The 25,156-nt window shown below is 35.4% G+C and overlaps 1 protein-coding gene and 1 pseudogene across 1 annotated transcript in view; one reads left to right on the plus strand and one right to left on the minus strand.

Annotated features, from left to right (window-relative positions):
- The window catches only part of BRIP1 (BRCA1 interacting helicase 1), a 194,077-nt gene that overhangs the window by 48,724 nt on the left and 120,197 nt on the right, over positions 1–25,156 (plus strand). Inside the window, exons 7-10 of the mRNA XM_061142691.1 lie at positions 1,537–1,824; positions 7,230–7,451; positions 10,629–10,828; positions 14,197–14,329. Coding sequence (XP_060998674.1) covers positions 1,537–1,824; positions 7,230–7,451; positions 10,629–10,828; positions 14,197–14,329 — 843 coding nt within the window. The remainder of the gene's footprint in view (positions 1–1,536; positions 1,825–7,229; positions 7,452–10,628; positions 10,829–14,196; positions 14,330–25,156) is intronic.
- Positions 16,479–16,898, minus strand: LOC133057946 (small ribosomal subunit protein uS15-like; annotated as a pseudogene).

Below are 25,156 nucleotides of genomic sequence, written 5' to 3' on the forward strand. Positions count from 1 at the left end.
AACATATGTAACATAAACCACATGTCAGCTGTTTCCTGCCTCACTGTTGACAAGAGCCCCATTCATAACTCTTCTTTTTATCCTTTCAGTGAATAAGTAATTATTCAATATAGAAGGCAGGATATTTGGAACTGGCTATTTAATGTGGCAGCACTCTGTAATGAAATCTGCTGTTACTGGCAACCTGAGAGGGGAATGTAACAATTCCATCATGGCTGTAACTTTATCTGCTTTGACTGACTGTTTATTTGGCACATCAGTGAACCTTTTATCCCAGTGAGTGACAGCTCCAGAAGGGTCACATTTACATCCATTCTATCATGTATTGTAATATTTAATGGCGGACAAGGTTGAGCGAGACTGGGAGTAATTCGAACTTGCTTTTCCACTGAGTTGAGGCTAAAAGACAGCTTGATCCCCAGTATTGTGGTGTAACATGCTATGACTTAGCATTTGTTTATGAAGGCTAATCTTACTGATTATAATTAAAAAAAAAACCTTCAGTTAAATGGAGTGTTTGTTCTACTAAACTCAAACTCGCTGGTACAAGTTCTCTTAAGCTACTGTGCTATTTAGTATTTTTCCCTATCAGTGACCATTCCTATAAACTAACCATTTCTTAATCCTTCTCTTAAAGGAGGCTGCATTCTGTCTCATTTGTATAGTAACTGGGGTTGAGAAGAGAGTAGTTATTAAGAACCAGTGTGTTCTAATATATAGCATTAAGCTTTTTTTAAAAAAATTTTTGAGTTTGAAACTAGAGAAAAGTCAATATTATACTGTACTCCTGATGTTCCATATGGTATATTTAAGGAGCCATTTATATAACTTTTAATTATGAAACTGAATTGAGTAAAATTGTCTAGGAAAAGCTATCTTGAATGATAATTGTGCTGATGGATTTATATTCCATGACCGGTAATTGAATTTCAGATATACTTTTTCCACACAAGCAACCTGTCTTTACTATTAAGTATTAATAATTTGCTTTCATTTTCATACCTTTGCTAGCAAATAGTTTTCTCATTGTTTTTGAGTGATGATTTAGATTCAACTTGATGTTTCTATTATTTTGTAAGTTATGATTAAAATACTTTTAAAATACTGGTTTATTATAGGATATTTGAATGTATTGTGCTGTGAAGAAAATAGTACTCTTAAATCTAAACTGTAATATCACAGTTCACTTGAAGCCTAAGCAAAAATGAAAATTGTCTTTCATTTTTTCTTAGTTTTATAATTTTATGAAAGAGGAGAATTAAAATGTACTTAGAACATTTGGAATTTGAGAGTTGGAGTAGTATGTTAAAAACAATGCAAATATGGAAACATTTGTAACTTGAGTGAAAGAGAACCAATTTGAAATTGAATCTGCAGTTTTTTCTTTAAAGGCAAATTTTAGATGATGTGGCATTATGGAATTTCCCTTTATTTGGCAATTGTGACTCACTACTTATAGTTTTGATTCCATGAAAAGTGTGATAAAAATTTCATGGTAGACCAGACATTAGTTATCTTTTCTTTCCTTTGTTACAGCCCCCTGGTCACTGTTCTAAGTGCTGTTCTACTAAACAAGGAAACAGTGAAGATTCTTCAAATACCACTAAGAAGGCTCATGGGGGGAAGTCCAAGATACCCAAAATATATTTTGGGACACGCACACACAAGCAGATTGCTCAGATTACTAGAGAGCTCCAGAGAACAGCGTACTCAGGGGTCCCGATGACTATTCTTTCCAGCAGGGATCATACTTGTGTCCATCCTGAAGTAATAGGTAACTTCAACAGAAATGAAAAATGCATGGAATTGCTGGATGGGAAAAATGTGAGTAAAGTTCATTTATTTTAGGCGAAAAATTAGGCTGAAAAGATAAAAATTACTCTAATGTGTTCATTTTATATGTACATTTACAGTGATCACTTAAGTCAGATCGATTGCTAGTGTTGATATTTTTTTAAAAGTAATTTTACCATAAGGAAATCTTTTATTCAAGTTTAAAGTTATGAGTTTTTGTCCTAAAACGTGGGGATATTTATTTATTTATTTTTGGGGGGATATTTATTTAATTCCTTGAAAATTAATTTCCGTGTCTTAATTTCTTCTTTTAAAAACAGTCAAACATGGAGGTCAAATGAGGAGTACAAAACATTTAAATGATTTAGCCTAACTAGATCTAATTGATATATTTTACATATTTAGAAATTTCAAAAGAAGGTAATTTACATAGGACCTCTCTGGGCAAATTTTAAAATGTTTTTTAATTGAGAAACGTAATGACTGTACTGTCTCATAATTCTGATTAGTATAAACTTCTTTTAAAAATTACAGTAAATTATTAACTAAATATATGTTATTTATGGCTTTGAAATTTTCTGGGGAAATTTAGAATAATATGAATTTTGGCTAGGTGGAAATAAAGAAATCTCACTAAAGTCATGATTTTTTGATAATATTTTGCCAGTATTAGTTTAGTTGTCTGTGTACCAGTTAGATAACTAGTTTACTCTAAAATTGAAGTTACAAGTCTGGAATTATACCCAGAAATTATTGATGAATTGATAGTATATGAAATGACCAATGATATTTTAATATATTTTGAAAGTTCTGTCTTTCTGTATTTTGTCAAACATAGTTGGTTCTACACAAAAGTCTAAGAGCTAGCTATAGCCTCTTAGACTCTAGTTTCATTTAACTGTATATCATCTCCTAATGTATAATGTGAATAGATTATTTTGTATTACGTTTTTCTTTTTGAGTGCTTCCTACTATTATGTGAAATTTATTCAACCTTTATTGGGATTATTCAAAAGAAGCCTCAGTAGATACTCAAACCCGATAGATAGTATGGAATATAAGTACTAGGGGCTTCAGTGGAAAAACTTAAGTGACTTTTTTAGAATCAAGAAGAAAATACAGAATAACTGAATCAGAACCATTGTTAAAATTGTATGATCATATTTGTTTCCATATATATTCTTTTTAACTGAGGAATTGTACAACCTTTTCACTGTATATTTAAAAAGTTCTCTTCAAAGAGAGATAAAAACATTAAAAAGCTGAATGTTAAAAAAAATGAAGAGGGCTCTTCATGATAAAAACCCATAAATTTTATACTTAAGTAGACTTCTTTCCATATGTGGCTAAAAGAGCTACTAAATTCCTCAAATGCTTGAAATTTGTTTTTAGTCTGTGCAGGAAGTTTTGCTGGTGTTGTCATTATCTTTTGCTACTTGTTATTGAGAAACTTATCATGTGATTATGCATTGAAAGCAAATATTTTATGTAATCTTTTAGAATCCTGCAGTGTTGGTTATGTATTTTGATTGATCTTTACTCTTCTAAGTTTGAATCTTGTAAAAATAAAAATCACATAGACTTGAATATTCAGAACATTTCACCGGCCTTCAGGTTCTGTTTTAAAGTAAAGAAATCTTTTATTTTTGAATATTAACGATATAAATAATTGAAGATATCTGCATTTGTCTTGACATAATTCTGCCTCAGAATGGCTAGCTCATAAGGCATACATGAACATTCTCTTTCTTGTTCCCAAGCCATAAGGGTAATTTGGTATTGTAATGAGGGCCAATTACAAAGTCACTAAAGGTGTCTGTGTTTACTATGGCTGAATTACCAAAGAGAAATGATAAATAGATAACTGACAGTTTAAGTGAAAAAGAGTTGAGTGTGATAACACTTGAATTGACAGACTCCCCTCTGGGTTATATTACACTGCTAAAATGGATGAGCTTTTCTGGTTTTGCTATCAGCCTGCACAGCAGTGTCATTCTAAGTGCCCTTAAAGTGTAAACTTTCTGATTTTTTGGCTTGATCCAAAGGCACATGTGTTTTTGTTCACCGTTTCTTTTATATTCCTATACTGGAAAAGCAATGTACATATCTGCTAAAAGTCAAATTTTGTTTCAATTAAGAAAAAATCATCTTAACTAGCTGTAGAAATCATTCTAAAAAATTATTTTAGGTATAGAAGAATATCTTTTTTTTTTTTAAAGATGAGATTTAACAGTCCATAACCATAGACTTGAAGACACCTTAGTGATCACTTTGTTATCAATACAAATAAAAACTTTCAGAATAGTGTGAAAGGTACTTGGAATGAAGAAATGGTGTGTCATTATTAAGCTCAATCTGATATCAAAGTCAGTATGAAAGATACTTGACATATTTCCAACTGTCTCTAGACCCAAAATCATAGAATTTTAGAGCTAGAAGGAACTTTAGAAATGGCAGTCAGTGGTCGGAGAACTCTTAAAAGGCTTCTAGTTCAGCTACTCTTGATGCCCAGTCACATGAGAAAGATGGGCCCTGAAGTCTGCCCAGTGAGAGAAAGGAAGAAGCAAGTTTTCTCTTAACCGTTAGAGTTTTCACTGCATTAGAAACAAAAACAAACGGTGGCATATGGTATAGGGAAGTTGACATGGCATGAAGGATTAAAAAGAATAATAGAGATTAGATAAAATAAGTGAAAATAATACAAAATTGAAGCAAGTAAACACAGATGAGCCCTTTCTAATTCTTATTTTTAATAACTTGGAGGAACAATAAGTGGTATGGCTGAATTAGCAGTCCTCAGCTGATCATGCCTTGTCCTTGAATTTGCAGACATTCTTTTGTAAGTTATAACCTTTTTATAAGTTACTCCATTTCTAGCAGTGTCTAGATATTTTTGTATATGTAATAATGTATGAATATTTTAAAAACAGATTTTCATTTTTGATAGTTTGTAGGTAAAAATACACACACACACACACACACACACACACACACACACACACACACACACACACACACACACACAGATATATATCTCCCCAGTGGTTAAGGATAGCAAACTGGGAAAGATAAATATTAGTTTTCAAAATCACATTAATTTTTTTATTGATATATAAAATTAATGAAAATTAAAATGGCCCATTATTTCACCACCTAGTACCAAATGGCAATTGAAAAAGAAAACTAACATACATGGTTAGAGACTCAAAATTATGGAAAAGTATTAAATGAAAGAAGATCTCTCTTTTTAGTTCTTTCCATCCCTTTAAGGAACCTACTATAAAGTTTTATGTGTATTCTTCTAAAACATTTATAATATGTGTTTTGTATAATGTATGTGTATAGATTATTTTTAAAGCTTAAAAATCAGCACAAAGGCAAATCAACCTCATTTTTTAAGGACCATACTTGGGTTCAATCCCTGGGTTGGGAAGATCCTCTGGAGGAGAGCATGGCAACCCACTCCAGTATTCTTGCTTGAAGAATCCCCATGGACAGAGGAGCCTGGTGGCCTATAGTCTATGGGTGGGGTTGCAAAGTTGAACACGACTGAGTGACTAAGCATTGCACATACCATTTATATGAATTTGTCAGAATTTATTTAACATATCCCCTGTTGGCAGATATTTAGTTTCTTTCCAATTTGGTGGGAGCTGTTAAACAGTGCACTATATATATAATTACATTAATGGTGAAATTTTATTTGGTAGTTAAATTTCCTTTGTACTTCTAATAGAAGTTTATACTTCTAATTTTATACACCTTTTAGTAGGATATGGTGCCTTTGCCAGGACTGCATTTTATCAAACATCTTGTTTTTTGATTAGTGTATATATGTTAATAAAATTTTTTTACTTCCAATAATAGAATGGCAAAGGACATTAGTAGATAGTACTGAAAGAAGATTCTGTTCTTGCCTTTAAAATAGGCAAAAATAAAAAAAGATAATGTTGATAAAGATGTGGAAAAAGGGTAATATAAAATGTTCATAAACATTTTCTGGAGGATAATTTGATGATATGGTTTTTAAGAAACTTAAAAATATACTCTCTGATCTCATAATGCCATTTCTAAAAATGTATGATAAGAAAATATTTAGAAATGGGCATAAAATTGCTTATTGCAGCATTATTTATAAAGCAGAAATTGAAACCAGTCTAAATGTCCAGTGATCAACTGGTTCATCAGATGTGGCACATTAATCCAATATATGTAAGCAACAATGAAAAAAGACTTAGTGATATAAAAAGATATATTTGATAAGATTTTCAATAAAATAGGCTATGAGAAAAGAGGCAGTACCAGTTTTGTAAAAAGTACTTAGTGACTAGATTGTTAGTAATACTCAGTGCATGCACCTGGGGAAAATTTGGTTTGTTCTCATTTTAATATTGGTTCACATTACAAAGATATATTGATATATAGAGAAGAAATCTGAAATGAGATACATCAAAATATTAATAGTACATTTTTTATATAATGGGGTTTTAGGTAATTTATAGATTTTTGGTATGCTTGTATTTTCCAATTTTATATGATGAATACTTTTGTCCCCTGGGACATTTCTTCTTCCCTCTTTCCCACTTTGCATTCTTTTTTCCTTCCTTTGTTTTTATTAATATTTGTATTTGATTAAGTAGTACTGTCTCATGGCTCAAATTGAAAAGATACAGAAATGTCTATAGAGAAAAACCTCTCTCAGTCCTATCCCTAAGTCACTTGGCTCTCATCTTTGAAAGCAACTAGTGATACTATTGCTCTTATGTATCTTTCCAGTAATATTTTTGCCTAATATCACTTTAATCAGAACATGAGTCACAAGAAATATACTTTAAAAATATGTTTCTCCATATACACTACCATCTGTAAAATAGAGAGCCAATGGGAATTGGTTGTGTGACTCAGGGAACTCAGACTGGGGCTCTGTAACAACCTGGAGGGGTGGGGAAGTGTGGGAGGTGGGAGGGAGGCTCAAGAGGGAGGGGACGTGTGTGTACATGTATACATCACTAAGGACATTTTATTGATACATAAAATTAATATATAAAATGCATGATATATAAAATTAACATAAACATATGTATACATGTTTCAGGACGTATACATGTATACATATGTATACATTGACTGATACATGTTGATGTATGGCAGAAACCAACACAATATTGTAAAGCAGTTATCCTTCAATTAAAGATAAATTAATTTAATAAAAATGTTTCTCAAGTTAATCTTGAGTGTCTAGAGCTGTACTGATCTGGAGTGCTATCTGAGTTAACTAAGGTAGTTCTTTAAAATGATTATATTATAGACCTGGTGTACTCTGTCTCCTCTGTTAAATTTTTATATTGTGGCTTTAATTATGTTTTAAAAATTCTGAGGTAAACTTGTTTTAGTTCTTCTGTTCTAGTGTTTCAACTATACATATTTGTTTTCAGGGAAAATCCTGCTATTTTTATCATGGTGTTCATAAAATTAGTGATCAACACACATTACAGACTTTCCAAGGGATGCACAAGGCCTGGGATATAGAAGAACTTGTCAGCTTGGGGAAAAAACTAAAGGCATGTCCATATTACACAGCACGAGAACTAATGCAAAATGCTGACATAATATTTTGTCCCTACAACTATCTTCTAGATGCACAAATAAGAGAAACTGTGAGTAGATATGTAAAAATTAAAAGAACTTTTTTCCTGTTTATTGGGATGTAAGTGATGGATGTAAAAACTCTTAGATGTTTTAATGCCTTTTGCTTTATATTTAATTTATGAAAAATGTGTAAACAGAATGTTCAAAGTGTGTTCTAGGGGATATTAAAAAATGAATTTTAGACATTGTCATTTTAATTATCAAAGTAATAAGTACTTTTAAGGACCTAGTACTGAAGTGGAATTACAAAAGAATTTTTCAGCCTTGACAGTAATGACGTTTTGGGCTAGATACTTCATTGTGGTGGGCTGTCCTGTGCATTATAGGATGTTTATTAGCATCTCTGGTTTTGTACATTAGGTGCTAACAGTACACTCACAGTTGTTACAGTCAAACATGTCTCCAGACATTGTGAAATATCCCCTCGGCTGCATAATCATCCCCATTTGAGACTCATTTATAGCTATCACTTTATGAATAGTCAGAATTATTATAAAATATATATCTAAAGAATCTGTGTTTTGAAGAACTTACGTTGGGAGAATATGCATAGTATGCAAATTATTCTTTGTGAGCTTTGAATAAGTGAACTTTGGATACAGCATTTGTGTTGATTTGCCTGGTTCTTAGAGACGTCCAGTTGTTACGACATAAGACAAAGAATGAATAACGGTATTTATTACTCCTCTTTTTAGAACTGACTGTACAACTCTCTTTAGCTTTCTATTTCTGGAAGTTCAAAATGAATGGGCATTATATTTAATACCCCTACGATTGAGCACGCACACAGCCTATCACAAGGACTTCTCAGCCCCTTCTGCCTCCTTGCCTTCAGCTCATCCAACTATACATCCTTTTGTTTGGTTGCCTTTCAACTAGGTCTCTTTCCTTTGACCAACTGTATATATCAATGCCAAGTCAGTCTTTTTAATATTACTTTTATAACATCTTTCCTCTGCTTAAAAATCTCATATGGATAAAGTCCATATTTCTCAAGCTTTCTCTCAAGATGATCAATGGTCTGACCTGAATCTGCCTTTTCAGCCTTTTCTGCTATAGACGTCCAACTTGAGCACTTGAAAAATTACCTCAAGATCTCCTGAGGATACCTTGTTCTTTCCTGTATCTCTGCTTTTGATTACACCTCTGTGTATTGAATTGCCCTATTCTCTGTCTATCCAAATCCAAATCCCACTCATCTAAACCCCAGTAAATTTCCTACTCTTTCATTTTTTTTTCCTCAGCCATCTTCAGCCCTCTGTATATTATTATTCCTCAGAATAACTCAGTGACAATTGCTTTGTTTCATTTTGTATTAGAACTCTTTCAGTTGCCATTGACACAAACCCAGCTTTGGTAAAACTTATGAAAAAATACTTGACTATTGTGGTGGCTTTATAATCAGGCAAGTTCTTCCCAGTGGAAACAGTGATAACTATAGTCAGCTAGCTTTTTTTTCCAGCTAGGTAACCTGGAAAAAAAGATAGTCACCTATAATTACTCTGGATGGCCTAGATTGGATCTCATACCCATTCTTTTTTTTTTCTTTTATACTTTCTTTCTTTTTTTTTTCTTTTATACTTTCTTTCTTTTTTTTTTCATTTTCTTTTCTTTTTTTTTTTTTATTAGTTGGAGGCTAATTACTTCACAACATTTCAGTGGGTTTTGTCATACATTGATATGAATCAGCCATAGATTTACACGTATTCCCCATCCTGATCCCCCCTCCCACCTCCCTCTCCACCCGATTCCTCTGGGTCTTCCCAGTGCACCAGGCCCGAGCACTTGTCTCATGCATCCCACCTGGGCTGGTGATCTGTTTCACCATAGATAATATACATGCTGTTCTTTTGAAACATCCCACCCTCACCTTCTCCCACAGAGTTCAAAAGTCTGTTCTGTATTTCTGTGTCTCTTTTTCTGTTTTGCATATAGGGTTATCGTTACCATTTTTCTAAATTCCATATATATGTGTTAGTATGCTGTAATGTTCTTTATCTTTCTGGCTTACTTCACTCTGTATAAGGGGCTCCAGTTTCATCCATCTCATTAGGACTGATTCAAATGAATTCTTTTTAACAGCTGAGTAATATTCCATGGTGTATATGTACCACAGCTTCCTTATCCATTCATCTGCTGATGGGCATCTAGGTTGCTTCCATGTCCTGGCTATTATAAACAGTGCTGCGATGAACACTGGGGTGCACGTGTCTCTTTCAGGTCTGGTTTCCTCAGTGTGTATGCCCAGAAGTGGGATTGCTGGGTCATATGGCAGTTCTATTTCCAGTTTTTTTAAGAAATCTCCACACTGTTCTCCATAGTGGCTGTACTAGTTTGCATTCCCAGCAACAGTGTAAGAGGGTTCCCTTTTCTCCACACCCTCTCCAGCATTTATTGCTTGTAGACTTTTGGATAGCAGCCATCCTGACTGGCGTGTAATGGTACCTCATTGTGGTTTTGACTTGCATTTCTCTGATGATGAGTGATGTTGAGCATCTTTTCATGTGTTTGTTAGCCATCTGTATGTCTTCTTTGGAGAAATGTCTGTTTAGTTCTTTGGCCCATTTTTTGATTGTCATACCCATTCTTGAACTAGTGTGACTAGACAGGAATGGAATACTTTATTTAACTGATGGGCCTGGGTTCTGAGTCTACCCACATTGTGAGAGTGGTACCTTGATTAACAGATTAACAATCCTGCCAGCATCACATGGGTGTTGGGGAAGAGTAGTTCTCTAAAGGACTGCAGAAAAGACTGAAATGAAACAGATACATAATACATTATATTAGTATTTTGAGAGTCTTTTGAATCTTGTGCTGTTATTTAAAAAAAAAAATTAAAAAAAATTTTTTAATCAGATTTTAAAATATTCTGCTTTTTAAGTTATGTTGAAGATCCTTAACAATCCTTTGTGTGTAACCAGCTATACCTTGATCCTGGGTCACTTAACATGTATTATTTTGGTTGATAGGTTTACAAGTATTTTGAGGGTGAAAAATGGAAAACTCTATAGATATTTGCTTGGCATAAGTGCTTTAAAAGTTTTAAGACTGAGAATTAGTTACTTCTGTAGTTGGACTTGTGATATTGGCCTGTGGTGTGAATTTTTGAATGAAGTGACCTGCCTATTGCTGTTAAATCCATTTTGCTGAATGTTTTACAAGAAACCTCTTTTATCTTATAGATGGAGATCAATCTGAAAGAACAGGTTGTCATTTTAGATGAAGCTCATAACATTGAGGACTGTGCTCGGGAATCAGCAAGTTACAGTGTAACGGAAGTTCAGCTTCGGTTTGCTCGGGATGAACTCGATAGTATGATTAACTATAATATAAGGAAGAAAGATCATGAACCCCTACGAGCTATGTGCTGCAGCCTCATTAAGTAAGAGCATTTGTCTGTCAGTGTCATCCATGCTGCCTTTGTATTCAAAACATGTTCTGTTATGCCAAGTATTTTAAAATCAGTAAACTTGGACCAGACTACTTGGGAAATGGATTGTTCCTTGCCAGTTAAACATAAAGCCCAAACTTTCCTCTCGATTAAGTCTTTCCTTGAGGCATTTTTGCCATGTAGAAGTTTGTCGTTTCTGTTTCACAGCATAGTTGTTGAAAGAGTTGTCTGTAGTTGCTGATTCTGTCTTCTCACTTCCCATTCTTTCTTCATCCATCCTAATAGTGATTCTGTATGCATAATTCTGCTGAGATTGTTCTTATCAAGGTCTCCAGTGGTCCACAGATGGCCCAATGCAAAGGTTATTTCTGTTATTTTACCTAGCCTCTCAGCAGTGTAGGTTGCTGTTGAATGCCACCTTTATGAAAAGTGTTTTTGTCTTTTGTGGAATAATAGAAATGTGTGTGTGTGTGTGTGTGTGTGTGTGTGTGTGTGTGTGTGTGTGTATTTATTGGTCTCTGTCCCCCGTTTCTGACACAGAGTTCGTAAAACCTTCATAGTTTCCTAAGTGATAAGAACACTAAGAGCATATTTGGTTTTGTTGTTTCATTTTTGACCCCAGTTCCTGACAGAACTCCTAAATCCCCTGGGATTTCCTGGGTGATAGGACTGTCTTTTATTCTAATGAGGTGATGGTTGAAGGGCTCCTGAATGGATCCAGTCACTAGAAAAGCCAAGCCACATTTAGAAGGTTGGAACTTTGAGCTCCACCTCCCCCTAGAAAGAGGAGAGGGGCTGGATATTGAGTTAATGTTCCATCATGCCTTTGTAATGAAGTCTTCATAAAAATACCAAAAATACTGGCTTCAGAGAGATTCTACATTGGTGAACACATATGTATACTTGGAGTGTGGTGTATTTCACTTTCAAAGGGACAGAAGTTTCTGTGCCCGGCAACCTTCCTGACTTCACCCTATATATTGCTTCATCTGACTTTTTATCTATATCCTTTATTATATAATAAACCAGTAAATGTGTTTCCCTGATTTCTGTAAGCTGTTCTAGTAAATGCCCAACCTGAGGAGGGGGTCATGGGAAGCTCTGACTTACAGAGCTTGGTCAGAAGCACAGATGACGACCTGGACGTTTACAACTGGTGTCTGAGGCTGGGGAGGGAGGAGGGACAGTCTAATGAGACTGAGTACTTAATCTGTGGAGTCTCTGCAAACTCAGTGTCAAAACTGAATTGAATTATAGGACACCCGTCTGATGTCTCAGAGAATTGCTTGTGTGGGGAAAAAACTGACATACGTGTGGAGACCAGAGATATCAGTAGTGAAGCAGTGAGAACAAGCAGACACACAGGAATGTGTTTTCTTTAGACAGCTTCTATGACATCTCCTGGGTTTCTTCCTCCTCACAGTCAGTTCTTTCTCAGTTTCTTTTGATAGTTCTTAATTTGTTTGATGTTTAAATATTGAAGTGTGTCAGGGCTTGGTCTTGGATACTCATTTCTTTTCTAGTTCTGCATTTTCCTTAAATTACATAACTAAAGCAGTACTGATGAGGCCTGAATCTGTGTTTGTCCCAATCTCTCCCTGGAATGCTGTTTTTATCTACTCAACTATACTTTCTCTGTTTGGATATAAAATTTCAACTTTCCAAAATACTCCTTTCTTTCCCTACTTCCCCCGCCTGCTCTGTCTTTCTTATCTAAGCAGGTACCACCAACCAGTTCCTCAAATCAAAAATCTAAGTATTATCCTTGATGACTGTCTCACCTCATCCAATTCATCAGTAAGTTTTAAAAATGCCACCTACACAGTATATCCCAAATCCTTCAGTCTCATATCTGTCATCCCAGAATCATCTCTCAACTAGAACACTGTGTGTGCGTGTGCTGAGTCACTTCAGTTGTTCCAACTCTTTGCAACTCTATGGACCATACCCTGCCAGGCTCCTCTGTCCATGGGATTCTCCAGGAAAGGATACTGGAATGGGTAGTCATTTCCTTCTTCAGAGTGTCTTCCTGACCCAGGGATCAAACCTGTGTCTAAGTCTCCTGCATTTGCAGTGGGTTCTTAACTACTAGTGCCACCGGGAAGCCCCTAGAACATTGCTGAAGTGAAGTGAAAGTCACTCAGTCGTGTCCAACTCTATTCAGTACATGGAATTCTCCAGGCCAGAATACTGGAGTTGGGTAGCCTTTCTCTTCTCCAGGGGATCTTCCTGACCCAGGAATCAAACCCAGGTCTCCCGCATTGCAGGCAGATTCTGTACCAGCTAAACCACAAGGGCAGTCTCCTAATAAGTCTCTCCTTTCATTTTTGCCTTTTTCCTGTAATGCATTCTGCCTTATAAACTGGAATCATCTTTTAAATGCTTAAAGTAGATTATTTCTCTTACTTAAAATCCTCCATTTAAAATCTTCCCATTACACTCTGAATAGAATTCAGACTTCTTATCCTGGCCCAATATGATCTGATTCCTGCCTATCACACTAACATTGCTCATACTGTTATCCTTTCTGTCTGTTGTGTTGCAATTACATTGACTTTGAGGTTTTTAAGTAAGCAAAATTTGTTAATCACCCCCAGATATTCCTTCTGCTGGGAGTACTCAGTTTATTTTTTTTTTTCCCCTGATTCTCACATGACTGAGTGCTTTCTGCATTCAGTTGTTAGAATAAATGTCACCTCTAGGAGAGCTTCCTTGACACTCCAAATGAAAGTAGCAATTAGATTGCATTAATCCAATTTATTTTCATAATATCACTATCACTACTTAATGTTTTCATGTTACTGGATTTGTTTCTAAGTTTATTTCTACCTCTCTTTAGTAGAATCTCATTTCCATAAGAATAAGTACCTTACCTATTTTATTTACTGCTGTATTTCCACTACCCAGTGTAGTGTCTGGCCTAATACATTTAAATACTCACTGAATGTACAAATGTCTCTCTGTATGTTTATAAGTGAATATATTATTTATTTGCTAGTAATTCCATTTTAATGTTAATATTTAACACTATAATTTCTTTATTAGCTTTCTTGTATTTTTATGTGCAGACCAAATTTGTCAGTTGGAGAGACAGACAAGTTAAGCAGTGTAAATTCACAAAACACAAATTGGGGATCACATACATCTTTCTCTTTTCTGAATAAAAGCTTGCTTTTTAGCTGTATGATTACTTTGTAATATGAAGCATACATGCTATTTAAAATATGTCTTAATCTACATTTATGTGCTAAGAGCATCAAGGAATACAGATCAATGTATCACATTTCTGTTTGTTCTGTCGAAATAGTAGTGCACATAAGGATGATATTGGTTGATGGAATTGTTTTATTTTATTCCAGTTGGTTAGAAGCAAGCTCTGAACATCTTGTGGAAAGGGATTATGAATCATCCTGCAAAGTATGGAGTGGAAGTGAAATGCTCTTAAATTTACACAAAATGGGCATCACCACTGCTACTTTTCCCATTTTGCAGGTAAGATTTTTTTCCTGCCTGTAAAATTTATTTAGTGAATTAGAAATGACTTAATAGTGAATAATTAATCCAGAGTAAAAAAAAAAGTAGCAATTGTTTTAAAATTTTATTGGATCAGTTTGATAATCTAAGTGGTGGCATAAATTATAGATGAAAAAGTAGCATTATTAGTTTGAAGGAAATATAGATTAATTAATATTGAGTTAATTACTTTGCTTAAAGCTAAAAGAAGTCAATAATTTTAAGTTGTAAATATTTTGTCAATTATACATTTTAAAATTTGGAAAATAATAAGATAAATTCATATTTCATTCTCCTTAACTTAGAGGTTATAAACCTGGGTGTAGAGAGATCATGAGTGGGCTACAGGATACGGTGAACCTTATGAAATTGCATTCCAAATTTTATGAGTGTGTACTTTTGTACATCTTCCTGGATAGAGGCTTCATGACTGAACACTGTCCTCAGAAGAATGTTTGTTTTCAGTTCTTTGTTTTTTTTTTTTGCAGATGAGAATGTTTTTCATTTCTCTCTTTGTTCTTATTTATTTATATTAATTGACTTTTATTTTGGTGTGTCTAGGTAATTTTAAGTAGTTTATTCCATAATTTCGGATGTAGACATAGATACATTATTGGGCTAGAAAAACCTACAGAGAAAAGGATAAATATATGAAAGGGTATGCATCAAAACTATTAAAAGGGGATTACTCCTACGACATCAAAGCAGATGCGAGGAGTGGAAGGTTGCAAGCTTATTTTTCATTTTACTTTTGACAGTACTTTTTTTTTAAGAGATAAAAATGCATGATAAGAAAAATAACCTGCAGAAATGAATAATCAGTAAAATGGTTTCTTACTCTGATGTTCCTATTCCCACATCCAGAGGGAACATCTGAGTTTCTTGAATGTCTTTCACAACACAGTTTATGCAAGTAGGCATTTATAGCTTTCTTACTATGGGGCCCTCAAAGACAGTGCCTCTGTGTTGAAAAAGTGGAGATGACTTCCCAGATCACCCTTCAGTGACAGACTTGCTCAAGTCCAGTTGAGGGGAATGTAGCTTGACTTTACTTTTTAAAGTGGTTGTTTTATGTTAAATTGAGCAAAAAGGACAGAATTCTCATATACCACCACCCCCAGCCACAGATGCTATAGATTCTCTTATTATTAACATCTTGCAATACTAGTGCGTTAATTACAGTTGAACCAATATTGTTACATTGCTTTTAACCAAAGTCCATGGTTTATGTTAGGGTATACTTTTTGTGTTGTACAAGTCTATGAGTTTTGATGAAAGCATAAAGTCATGTATCTACCATTACAATATCATACAGAATACTTTGCCTTAAAAATCTTCTGTGCTGCACTTACTCATCCCTTCAACACACCTTAATGTCCTCTGCTGAGCCTTTAGTAACTACTGATTTTTATTTCTGACTCCATAGTGTTGCCTTTTCCAGAATGTCATACAGTTGTAATCACATGGCATGTGGTATTTATAGACTGGCTTCTTCCACTTAACAGTATACATTTAATGTCTTTTTGTGACTTGACAGCTCATTCCTTTCTATTTCTGAGCTAAATTCATTGTATGTATGCACCACAGTTTGTGTATCTGTTTACTTACTGAAGGATATATTGGTGATTTCTAAGTTTGGGAAATTATGAATAAAACTGCTGTAAACATTTGTGTACATGTTTTTGTATGGACATACTTTCTTCTCATTTGGATAAATTCTTAGGAACACAATTGCTGGATTGTATGGTAAGACTGTGTTTAGCTTGCAAGAAACTGCTAAACTAGCTTCCAAAGTGATTGTACCATTTTACATTCCTACCAAAAGTTAATAAGAGTTCCTCTTGTTGCACATCCTTGCCAGCAATTGGTGTTTTGAATGTTAGTCATTCCAATAGATAGGTAGTAGTAGCTCACTGTTGTTTGAATTTATGTTTCCCTCATGATACATGTTGCCGTCATTTCACATGCTTATTTTCCATTTACATATTTCATTTGGTGAGATATTAATATCTCTTCAGATACTTTGCCTGTTGTTTGTTTTTTTATGGTTGAGTTTTAAGAGTTCTTTTGTTTTTTTCTTTTTTTCCTGTTAAACAATGGTTTTATGGCTTGAGTACAATAGACAAATTTATGCAACCAGGGCAGAGGCTGTGCATGACTCGTGTTTCCAATTAGTGGGGAGGACTCCTTTGGTATTATAATGTGAATATGGCTCTCAATCAGAGTCAGATGGAATTTAGCATCTTTATCCTTTCTGTTCCTCTCAAGATGCTTTCGAACAGCAGCAGCTTTCTTAATTAAATGATAGAGATCCTCGGGAAAATCAGGAGCAAGTCCTTTGGACTTAAGAATTCTCAAGATTTTATTGCCTTCACAAAACATACTTGTGTAGCACCATGTGAATCTCTCGATTTGTGAGGAAGTCAGGCTCTTCAAGTTGGCCAGTTTGTAGATCTGCTCCTTCACGTCATCAGCTGTCAGCTTCAGCCAGGTGGGGGCTCTCTGGCAGTAGGGCCGAACCCAACTGGGACAGGCCCTTCCTGGGCATGTGCGTGCAACCCGTGAGGGCGGTGGTATGGTAGCATAAGGTCCTTGGGTATTTCATATACAAGACCTTCATCTGATGTGTGTTTGCAAATATATTTCCCAGCCTGTGGCTTGTTTTTTCATCCTGTTAATGGAGTCTTTCACAGAATATAATGCTTTTAGTATTAATAAATGGATTCTGTTTTTGTTGTTCGATCTAAAAATTTATTACCGAACCCAGAGTCACCTAGATTTTCTCCTGTCTTGTCTTCTAGAAGTTTTATAGTTTTGTACTTTACATTTAGGTCTGTGTCCCATTTTGAGTTAATTTTTGTGAAGTGTGTTAATTCAGTGTCTTGTCATCTCTTTGGATGTAGATGTTACTGTATAGATGTTACTGTATCACTGTTGAAAGGACCATCCTTTCTCCATTGGGTTATCTTTGTTCCTTTGTCAAGAGATCAGCTGACTGTATTGTGTTGGCCCATTTTTGGTCTCTCTATTCTTTTTCACTGATACACTGTCTATTCCTTTATCAGTATCACACCTGTTTTTAGAGTAAGTCTTGAAGTCATGTAGTGTCAGTCCTCTGAATTTGTTTTTCAGCATTGTGTTTGCTATTCTGGGTCTTTCATTTTTCCATATAAACTTAAAATTAAACTGAGCAGGACCCTGTGGGGTCCTGGGCATGGAAGCCTTTCTGTCCTCCATTTCTTGTTTATAAGGAACAGACTCCAGTCTCCATGACCTTCCCTGAGTTTCAAAGGCAAATTCGAACAGCTGCTAATTGAGAAAGGGAGGAGATGCAGAGACTAGGGAGAAGAAGTCAAGAAACCATCTGAGGCAAGATTAGAGGAACCAGGGAAGCTCATCAAAATTAGGAGACCACTTGAGACAAGATTTAAAGCATATAGACCCTGCACACATTCTAATCTTGTTCAGTTCAGTTCAGTTGCTCAATCGTGTCCGACTCTTTGCGACCCCATGGACTGTACACCAGGCCTCCATGTCCTTCACCAACTCCCAGAGCTTCCTCAAATTGATGTCCATCAATTCGGTGATGCCATCCAACCATCTTACCCTCTGTCGTCACCCTCTCCTCCCACCTTCAATCTTTCGCAGTATCAGAATCTTTTCAAATGAGTCAGTTCTTTGCATCAGATGGCCAAGTATTGAAGTTTCAGTTTCAGCATGAGTCCTTCCAATGAATGTTCAGGACTGATTTCCTTGAGGATGGACTAGTTTGATCTCCTTGCTGTCCAAGGGACTCTTAAGAGTCTTCTCCAACACTGCAGTTCAAAAGCATCAATTCTTTGGCCCTCAGCTTTCCTCATAGTCCACTCTCACATCCATACATGACTACTGGAAAAACCATAGCTTTGACTAGATGAACCTTTGTTGGCAAAGCAGTGTCTCTGCTTTTTAATGTGCTGTCTAGGTTGGTCATAGCTTTTCTTCCAAGGAGCAAGCGTTTTTTAATTTGGCTGCAGTCACCATCTGCAGTGATTTTGGACCCCCAAAAAATAAAGTCTCTCACTGTTTCCCCATCTATTTGCCATGAAGTGACGCGACCAGGTGCCATGATCTTAGTTTTCTGAATGTGTTGAGCTTTAAGCCAACTTCTTCACTCTCCTCTTCCACTTTCATCAAGAGACTCTAGCTCTTCTTTGATTTCTGCCATAAGGGTGGTGTCATCTGCATATCTGAGGTTATTGATATTTCTCCCAGCAATCTTGATGCTAGCTTGTACTTCATCCAGTCCAGCATTTCTCATGATGTACTCTGCATATAAGTTAAATAAGCAGGGTGACAATATACAGCCTTGATGTACTCCTTTCCCCATTTGGAACCAGTCTGTTGTTCCATGTCCAGTTCTAACCATTCATTGCTTCCTGACCTGCATATAGATTTCTCAGGAGGCAGGTCCGGTGGTCTGGAATTCCTGTCTCTTGAAGAATTTTCCACAGTTTGTTGTGATCCACACAGTCAGAAGCTTTGGCATAGTCAATAAAGCAGAAGTAGATGTTTTTCTGGAACTCTGTTGCTTTTTTGATGATCTAGCAGAGGTTGGCAATTTGATCTCTGGTTCCTCTGTCTTTTCTAAATGAAGCTTGAACATCTGGAAGTTCACGGTTCGCGTATTGTTGAAGCCTGGAAGTTCCTGCTTCATGTACTGTTGAAGCTAATCTTGTTAGCAACCAAGAACTTGAATTATTGCTATGAAACTCCTCACCAAATCCTCCCAAGTTGGGACACACAGTTTTTTGGGGTTTCAAGCCTACTCTCTCTCCCTTTGCCTGCAAAGCAATTAAACTATTTTTCCTACTTCACCTAAAACTGTCTCCAAGGTTCAATTTGGCATCAGTGCACAGAGGCTGATGTTTTGGCATGAGAATCAGTTTGTCAGTATTCATGAAGTATCTTGGTGGGATTTTTATTGGACTACATTGAATCTATTGATCAATCTGGGAAGAACTGACATTTGAACAATATTGAGTTTCTTATCCACTAACATGGAGCATCTCCATTTGTTTAGATCATCTTTGATTTCTTTTATCAGAGTTTTATAGTTTTTCTCTTCGTTTTCTCTCTCTTTTTTTTTAAGGCAGTGTAACTTTTTAAAAATGTATTTTTGGCTGCATTGAGTCTTTGTTGCTGCAGATGGGCTTTCTCTAGTAGCGAGGAATGGAGGCTGCTCTCCAGGTGAGGTGTGTGGGCTTCTCACTCTGGGGGCTTGTCTTGAAGAGCTCAGGCTGTAGGGCACGTGGGCTCAGTAGCTGGCACTCGGGCTCAGCAGTTGTGACGCAGGGGCTTAGTTCGCCCACAGTGTGTAGAATCTTTACAGACCAGGGATTGTACCTGTGTCCCCTGCACTGGCAGGCAGATTCTTAACCACTGGACCACCAGGGAAGTGCCCTCATATGGTTTTTTTTTTTAATTTGGCTGTGTCAGGTCTTAGTTGTGGCACATGGGATCTTCCTTTCTTGCATCAAGCAGGATCTTTTGTTGCAGCATGAGGATGCTCTAGTTGTAGAGTATGGGCTCTGGAGTGCTTGGGCTCAGTAGTTGCAGCAGGTGGTCTTAGTTGCCCTGCAACATGTGGGACCTCAGTTTCTTGACCAGGGATCAAACCAGTGTCCCTTGTGTTGCAAGGCAGGTTCTTAACTACTGGAACACCATGTAGTGAGGCAAGTCCCTCCTTATATAGTTTTAAAGAGATTTTTGAACCAAAAACAGTTAAAAACTATTGCTAACAGAAGTAGCATTCTGGACTTAAGAGTATTTTTTAAAATTTATTTTTATTGAAGTGAAGTTGCTTTACAATGGTATATGAGTATTCCAAATATATTTTAATCTGATTGTATTTATAATTTTTGCTCTGAACTTTTAAAGTGCAGCATACCATAAGTATTTTTCATATGATACTTTTTCATTTTTTTGCACAAGCTTTTTGCATTCTACAGATTTTTCATATCAATAGTAAAATGGATTGAATAAATTGTGAGATATTCATATAGTAGACTACTATACAGCAGTTTTTTAAAAAATGAACCACTGCCGCCACAACTGTGTGAATGAATCTTACAGACATTATGTTGTATAAGAGAAACCAGCACTAAAGAGTACAAACTGTATGATTTCATTTTTATGAAATTTAAGGACAAACATAATTATGCTAGTAGAAATCAGAATACTGGTTACTTCTGTGCAGGGATAAGGAGTAGTTTGGACTGAGAAAGGGACACAGGGGAACTTTCTGGAATTTGAGGAATTTTTTTTTTTTTTTGAGGAATATTTTGAATCCTGATTTAGTTTTAGTTACACAAGTGTGCATATGTGTGTGTGAGTGCTTGTGTTTAATGACTAGTACACTTAAGATTAGTGCACTCTGTAAAAAAAAAAAACAAAACATATGTCAAAGGAAAAAACTTGAAAAATACAGTAAGGTACAAAGAAAGAAAAGACTTGTAAACATAAAAATGTTTATTAGTAGCATTTAGGTCTGTCTGTACCTTGTCTTCTATGCATGTATTTGCTTAACATAAATTAATTTTTGAGATGTAATTTTTTAACCTCCTCGTTTAGTAGTATGTTATGAGTACTTTCCTATTTAAATAAAATTTTTTTCACATGATTTCTAGTTGCACTGTAGCATTTTTGTGAGTGCACAAATTGTAAATTTTTTTTTTTTTTTACAAATTGTAAATTATTTTTAATCTGGCATTGACATATAAGTTGTTGCCAGTTTCCCTCCAATAAGAAAAGGTTCTAATATCAACATCCTTGAAAATACATCTTTGTATATATTTCTGACTGTTTCCTTTATATATTCTAAATATTAATTCTTTGTTGCTTATTGTGTTGCATGTATTATTCTTATGTCTATGGTTTGTTTATGGTGTCTTTTTCAGAGAAGAAAATGGCAACCCACTCCAGTATTTTTTTTTTTTAATTTATATGTTTTTTAATATAAATTTATTTATTTTAATTGGAGGCTAATTACTTTACAATATTATAGTGGTTTTGTCATACATTGACATGAATCCACCACGGGTGTACATGTGTTCCCCATCCTGAACCCCCCTCCCATCTCCCTCCCCATCCCATCCCCCTGGGTCATCCCAGTGCACAAGCCCCGAGCACCCTGTCTCATGCATCGAACCTGGACTGGCGATTCGTTTCACATATGATAATTTACATGTTTCAATACCATTCTCCCAAATCATCCCACCCTCGCCCTCTCCCACAGAGTCCAAAAGACTGTTCTATACCTCTGTGTCTCTTTTGCTGTCTCACATATAGGGTTATTGTTACCATCTTTCTAAATTACATATATATGCATTACTATACTGTATTGGTGTTTTTCTCTCTGGCTTACTTCACTTTGTATAATAGGCTCCATTTTCATCCACCTCGTTAAAACTGATTCAAATGTATTCTTTTTAATGGCTGAGTAATATTCCATGGTGTATATGTACCAAGCTTTCTTATCCATTCATCTGCTGATGGACATCTAGGTTGCTTCCATGTCCTGGCTAGTATAAACAGTGCTGCGATGAACATTAGGGTACACGTGTGGTGGTTTCCTTGGTGTGTATTCCCAGTAGTGGGATTGCTGGGTCGTATGGCAGTTCTATTTCCAGTTTTTTAAGGAATCTCCACACTGTTCTCCATAGTGGCTGTACTAGTTTGATTCCCAACAGTGTAAGAGGGTTCCCTTTTCTCCACACCCTCTCCAGCATTTATTGCTTGTAGACTTTTGGATAGCAGCCATTCTGACTGGTGTGAAATGGTATCTCATTGTGGTTTTAATTTGCATTTCTCTGATAATGAGTAATGTTGAGCATCTTTTCATGTGTTTGTTAGCCATCTGTGTGTCTTCTTTGGAGAAATGTCTGTTTAGTTCTTGGCCCATTTTTTGATTGGGTCATTTATTTTTCTGGAATTCAACTGCAGGAGTTGCTTGTATATTTTTGAGATTAATTCTTTGTCAGTTGCTTCATTTGCTGTTATTTTCTCCCATTCTGAAGGCTGTCTTTTCACCTTGCTTATAGTTTCCTTTGTTGTGCAAAAGCTTTTAAGTTTAATTAGGTCCCATTTGTTTATTTTTGCTTTTATTTCCAATATTCTGGGAGGTGGGTCATAGAGGATCCTGCTGTGATTCATGTTGGAGAGTGTTTTGCCTGTGTTTTCCTCTAGGAGTTTTATAGTTTCTGGTCTTACATTTAGATCTTTAATCCATTTTGAGCTTATTTTTGTGTATGGTGTTAGAAAATGTTCTAGTTTCATTTTTTTACAAGTGGTTGACCAGTTTTCCCAGCACCACTTGTTAAAGAGTTTGTCTTTTCTCTATTGTATATTCTTGCCTCCTTTGTCAAAGATAAGGTGTTCATAGGTGTGTGGATTTATCTTTGGGCTTTCTATTTTGTTCCATTGATCTATATTTCTGTCTTTGTGCCAGTACCATACTGTCTTGATGACTGTGGCTTTGTCGTAGAGCCTGAAGTCAGGCGGGTTGATTCCTGAAGTTCCATTCTTCTTTCTCAAGATTGCTTTGACTATTCAAGGTTGTTTTGTATTTCCATACAAATTGTGAAGTTATTTGTTCTAGTTCTGTGAAAAATACCGTTGGTAGCTTGATAGGGATTGCATTGAATCTATAGATTGCTTTGGGTAGTATACTTATTTTCACTATATTGATTCTTCCAATTCATGAACATGGTATATTTCTTCATCTGTTTGTGTCCTCTTTGATTTCTTTAACCAGTGTTTTATAGCTTTCTATATATAGGTCTTTTGTTTCTTTAGGTAGATATACTCCTAAGTATTTTATTCTTTTCATTGCAATGGTGAATGGAATCATTTCCTTAATTTCTCTTTGTGTTTTCCCGTTAGTGTATAGGAATGCAAGGGATTTCTGTGTGTTAATTTTATATCCTGCAACTTTACTATATTCATTGATTAGCTCTAGTAATTTTCCAGTGGAGTCTTTAGGGTTTTCTATGTAGAGGATCGTGTCATCTGCAAACAGTGAGAGTTTTATTCTTCTTTTCCAATCTGGATTCCTTTTATTTCTTTTTCTGCTCTGATTGCTGCGTCCAAAACTTCTAAAACTGTGTTGAATAGTAGCGGTGAGTGTGGGCACCCTTGTCTTGTTCCTGACTTTATGGGAAATGCTTTCAATTTTTCACCATTGAGGATAATGTTTGCTGTGGGTTTGTCATATATAGCTTTTATTATGTTGAGGTATGCTTCTTCTATTCCTGCTTTCTGGAGGGTTTTTATCATAAATGGATGTTGAATTTTGTCAAAGGGTTTCTCTATCTATTGAGATAACCATATGGTTTTTATCTTTCAATTTGTTAATGTGGTGTATTACATTGATTGATTTGAGGATATTGAAGAATCCTTGCATCCCTGGGATAAAGCCCACTTGGTCATGATGTATGATCTTTTTAATATGTTGTTGGATTCTGTTTGCTAGAATTTTGTTAAGGATTTTTGCATCTATGTTCATCAGTGATATTGGTGTGTAGTTTTCTTTTTTTGCGGCATCTTTGTCTGGTTTTGGTATTAGGGTGATGGTGGTTTCACAGAATGAGTTTGGAAGTTTACCTTCCTCTGCAATTTTCTGGAAGTTTAAGTAGAATATGTGTTAGCTCTTCTCTAAATTTTTGGTAGGATTCAGCTGTGAAGCTGTCTGGTCCTGGTCTTTTGTTTGCTGGAAGATTTCTGATTACAGTTTGAATTTCCGTGCTTGTGATGGGTCTGTTAAGATTTTCTATTTCTTTCTGGTTTAGTTTTGGAAAGTTGTACTTTTCTAAGAATTTGTCCATTTCTTCCAAGTTGTCCATTTTATTGGCATATAGTTGATAGTAGTTTCTTATGATCCTTTGTATTTCTGTGTTGTCTGTTGTGATCTCTCCATTTTTATTTCTAATTTTGTTGATTTGATTCTTCTCCCTTTGTTTCTTGATGAGCCTGGCTAATGGTTTGTCAATTTTATTTATCTTCTCAAAGAACCAGATTTTTGCTATTGTCTCTTTTGTTTATTTTGCTTTTATTTCTGCCCTAATTTTTAAGATTTCTTTCCTTCTGCTAACCCTGGGGATCTTCATTTATTTCTTTTCAAGTTGCTTTAGGTGTAGAGTTAGGTTATTTATTTGACGTTTTTCATGTTTCTTGAGGTAAGCCTGTATTGCTATGAACCTTCCCCTTGGCACTCCTTTTACAGTGTCCCATAGTTTTGGGGTTGTTGTGTTTTCATTTTCATTCATTTCTATGCAAATTTTGATTTCTTTTTTCATTTCTTCTGTGACTTGTTGGTTATTTAGCAGCGTGTTGTTCAGCCTCCATATGTTGGAATTTTTAATAGTTTTTCTCCTGTAATTTAGATCTAATCTTACTGCGTTATGGTCAGAAAAGATGCTTGGAATGATTTCAATTGTTTTGAATTTACCAAGGCTAGATTTATGGCCCAGGATGTGATCTATCCTGGAGAAGGTTCCATGTGCGTTTGAGAAAAAGGTGAAATTGATTGTTTTGGGTTGAAATGTCCTGTAGATATCAATTAGGTCTAACTGGTCTATTGTATAATTTAAAGTTTGTGTTTCCTTATTAATTTTCTGTTTAGTTGATCTATCCATAGGTGTGAGTGGGGTATTAAAGTCTCCCACTATTATTGTGTTATTGTTAATTTCCCCTTTCATGCTTGTTAGCATTTGTCTTACATATTGCAGTGCTCCTGTGTTGGGTGCATATATATTTATGATTGTTATT

This window comes from Dama dama, chromosome 5 (assembly GCF_033118175.1).
Source record: "Dama dama isolate Ldn47 chromosome 5, ASM3311817v1, whole genome shotgun sequence".
In the NCBI taxonomy this organism is placed as follows: domain Eukaryota; kingdom Metazoa; phylum Chordata; class Mammalia; order Artiodactyla; family Cervidae; genus Dama; species Dama dama.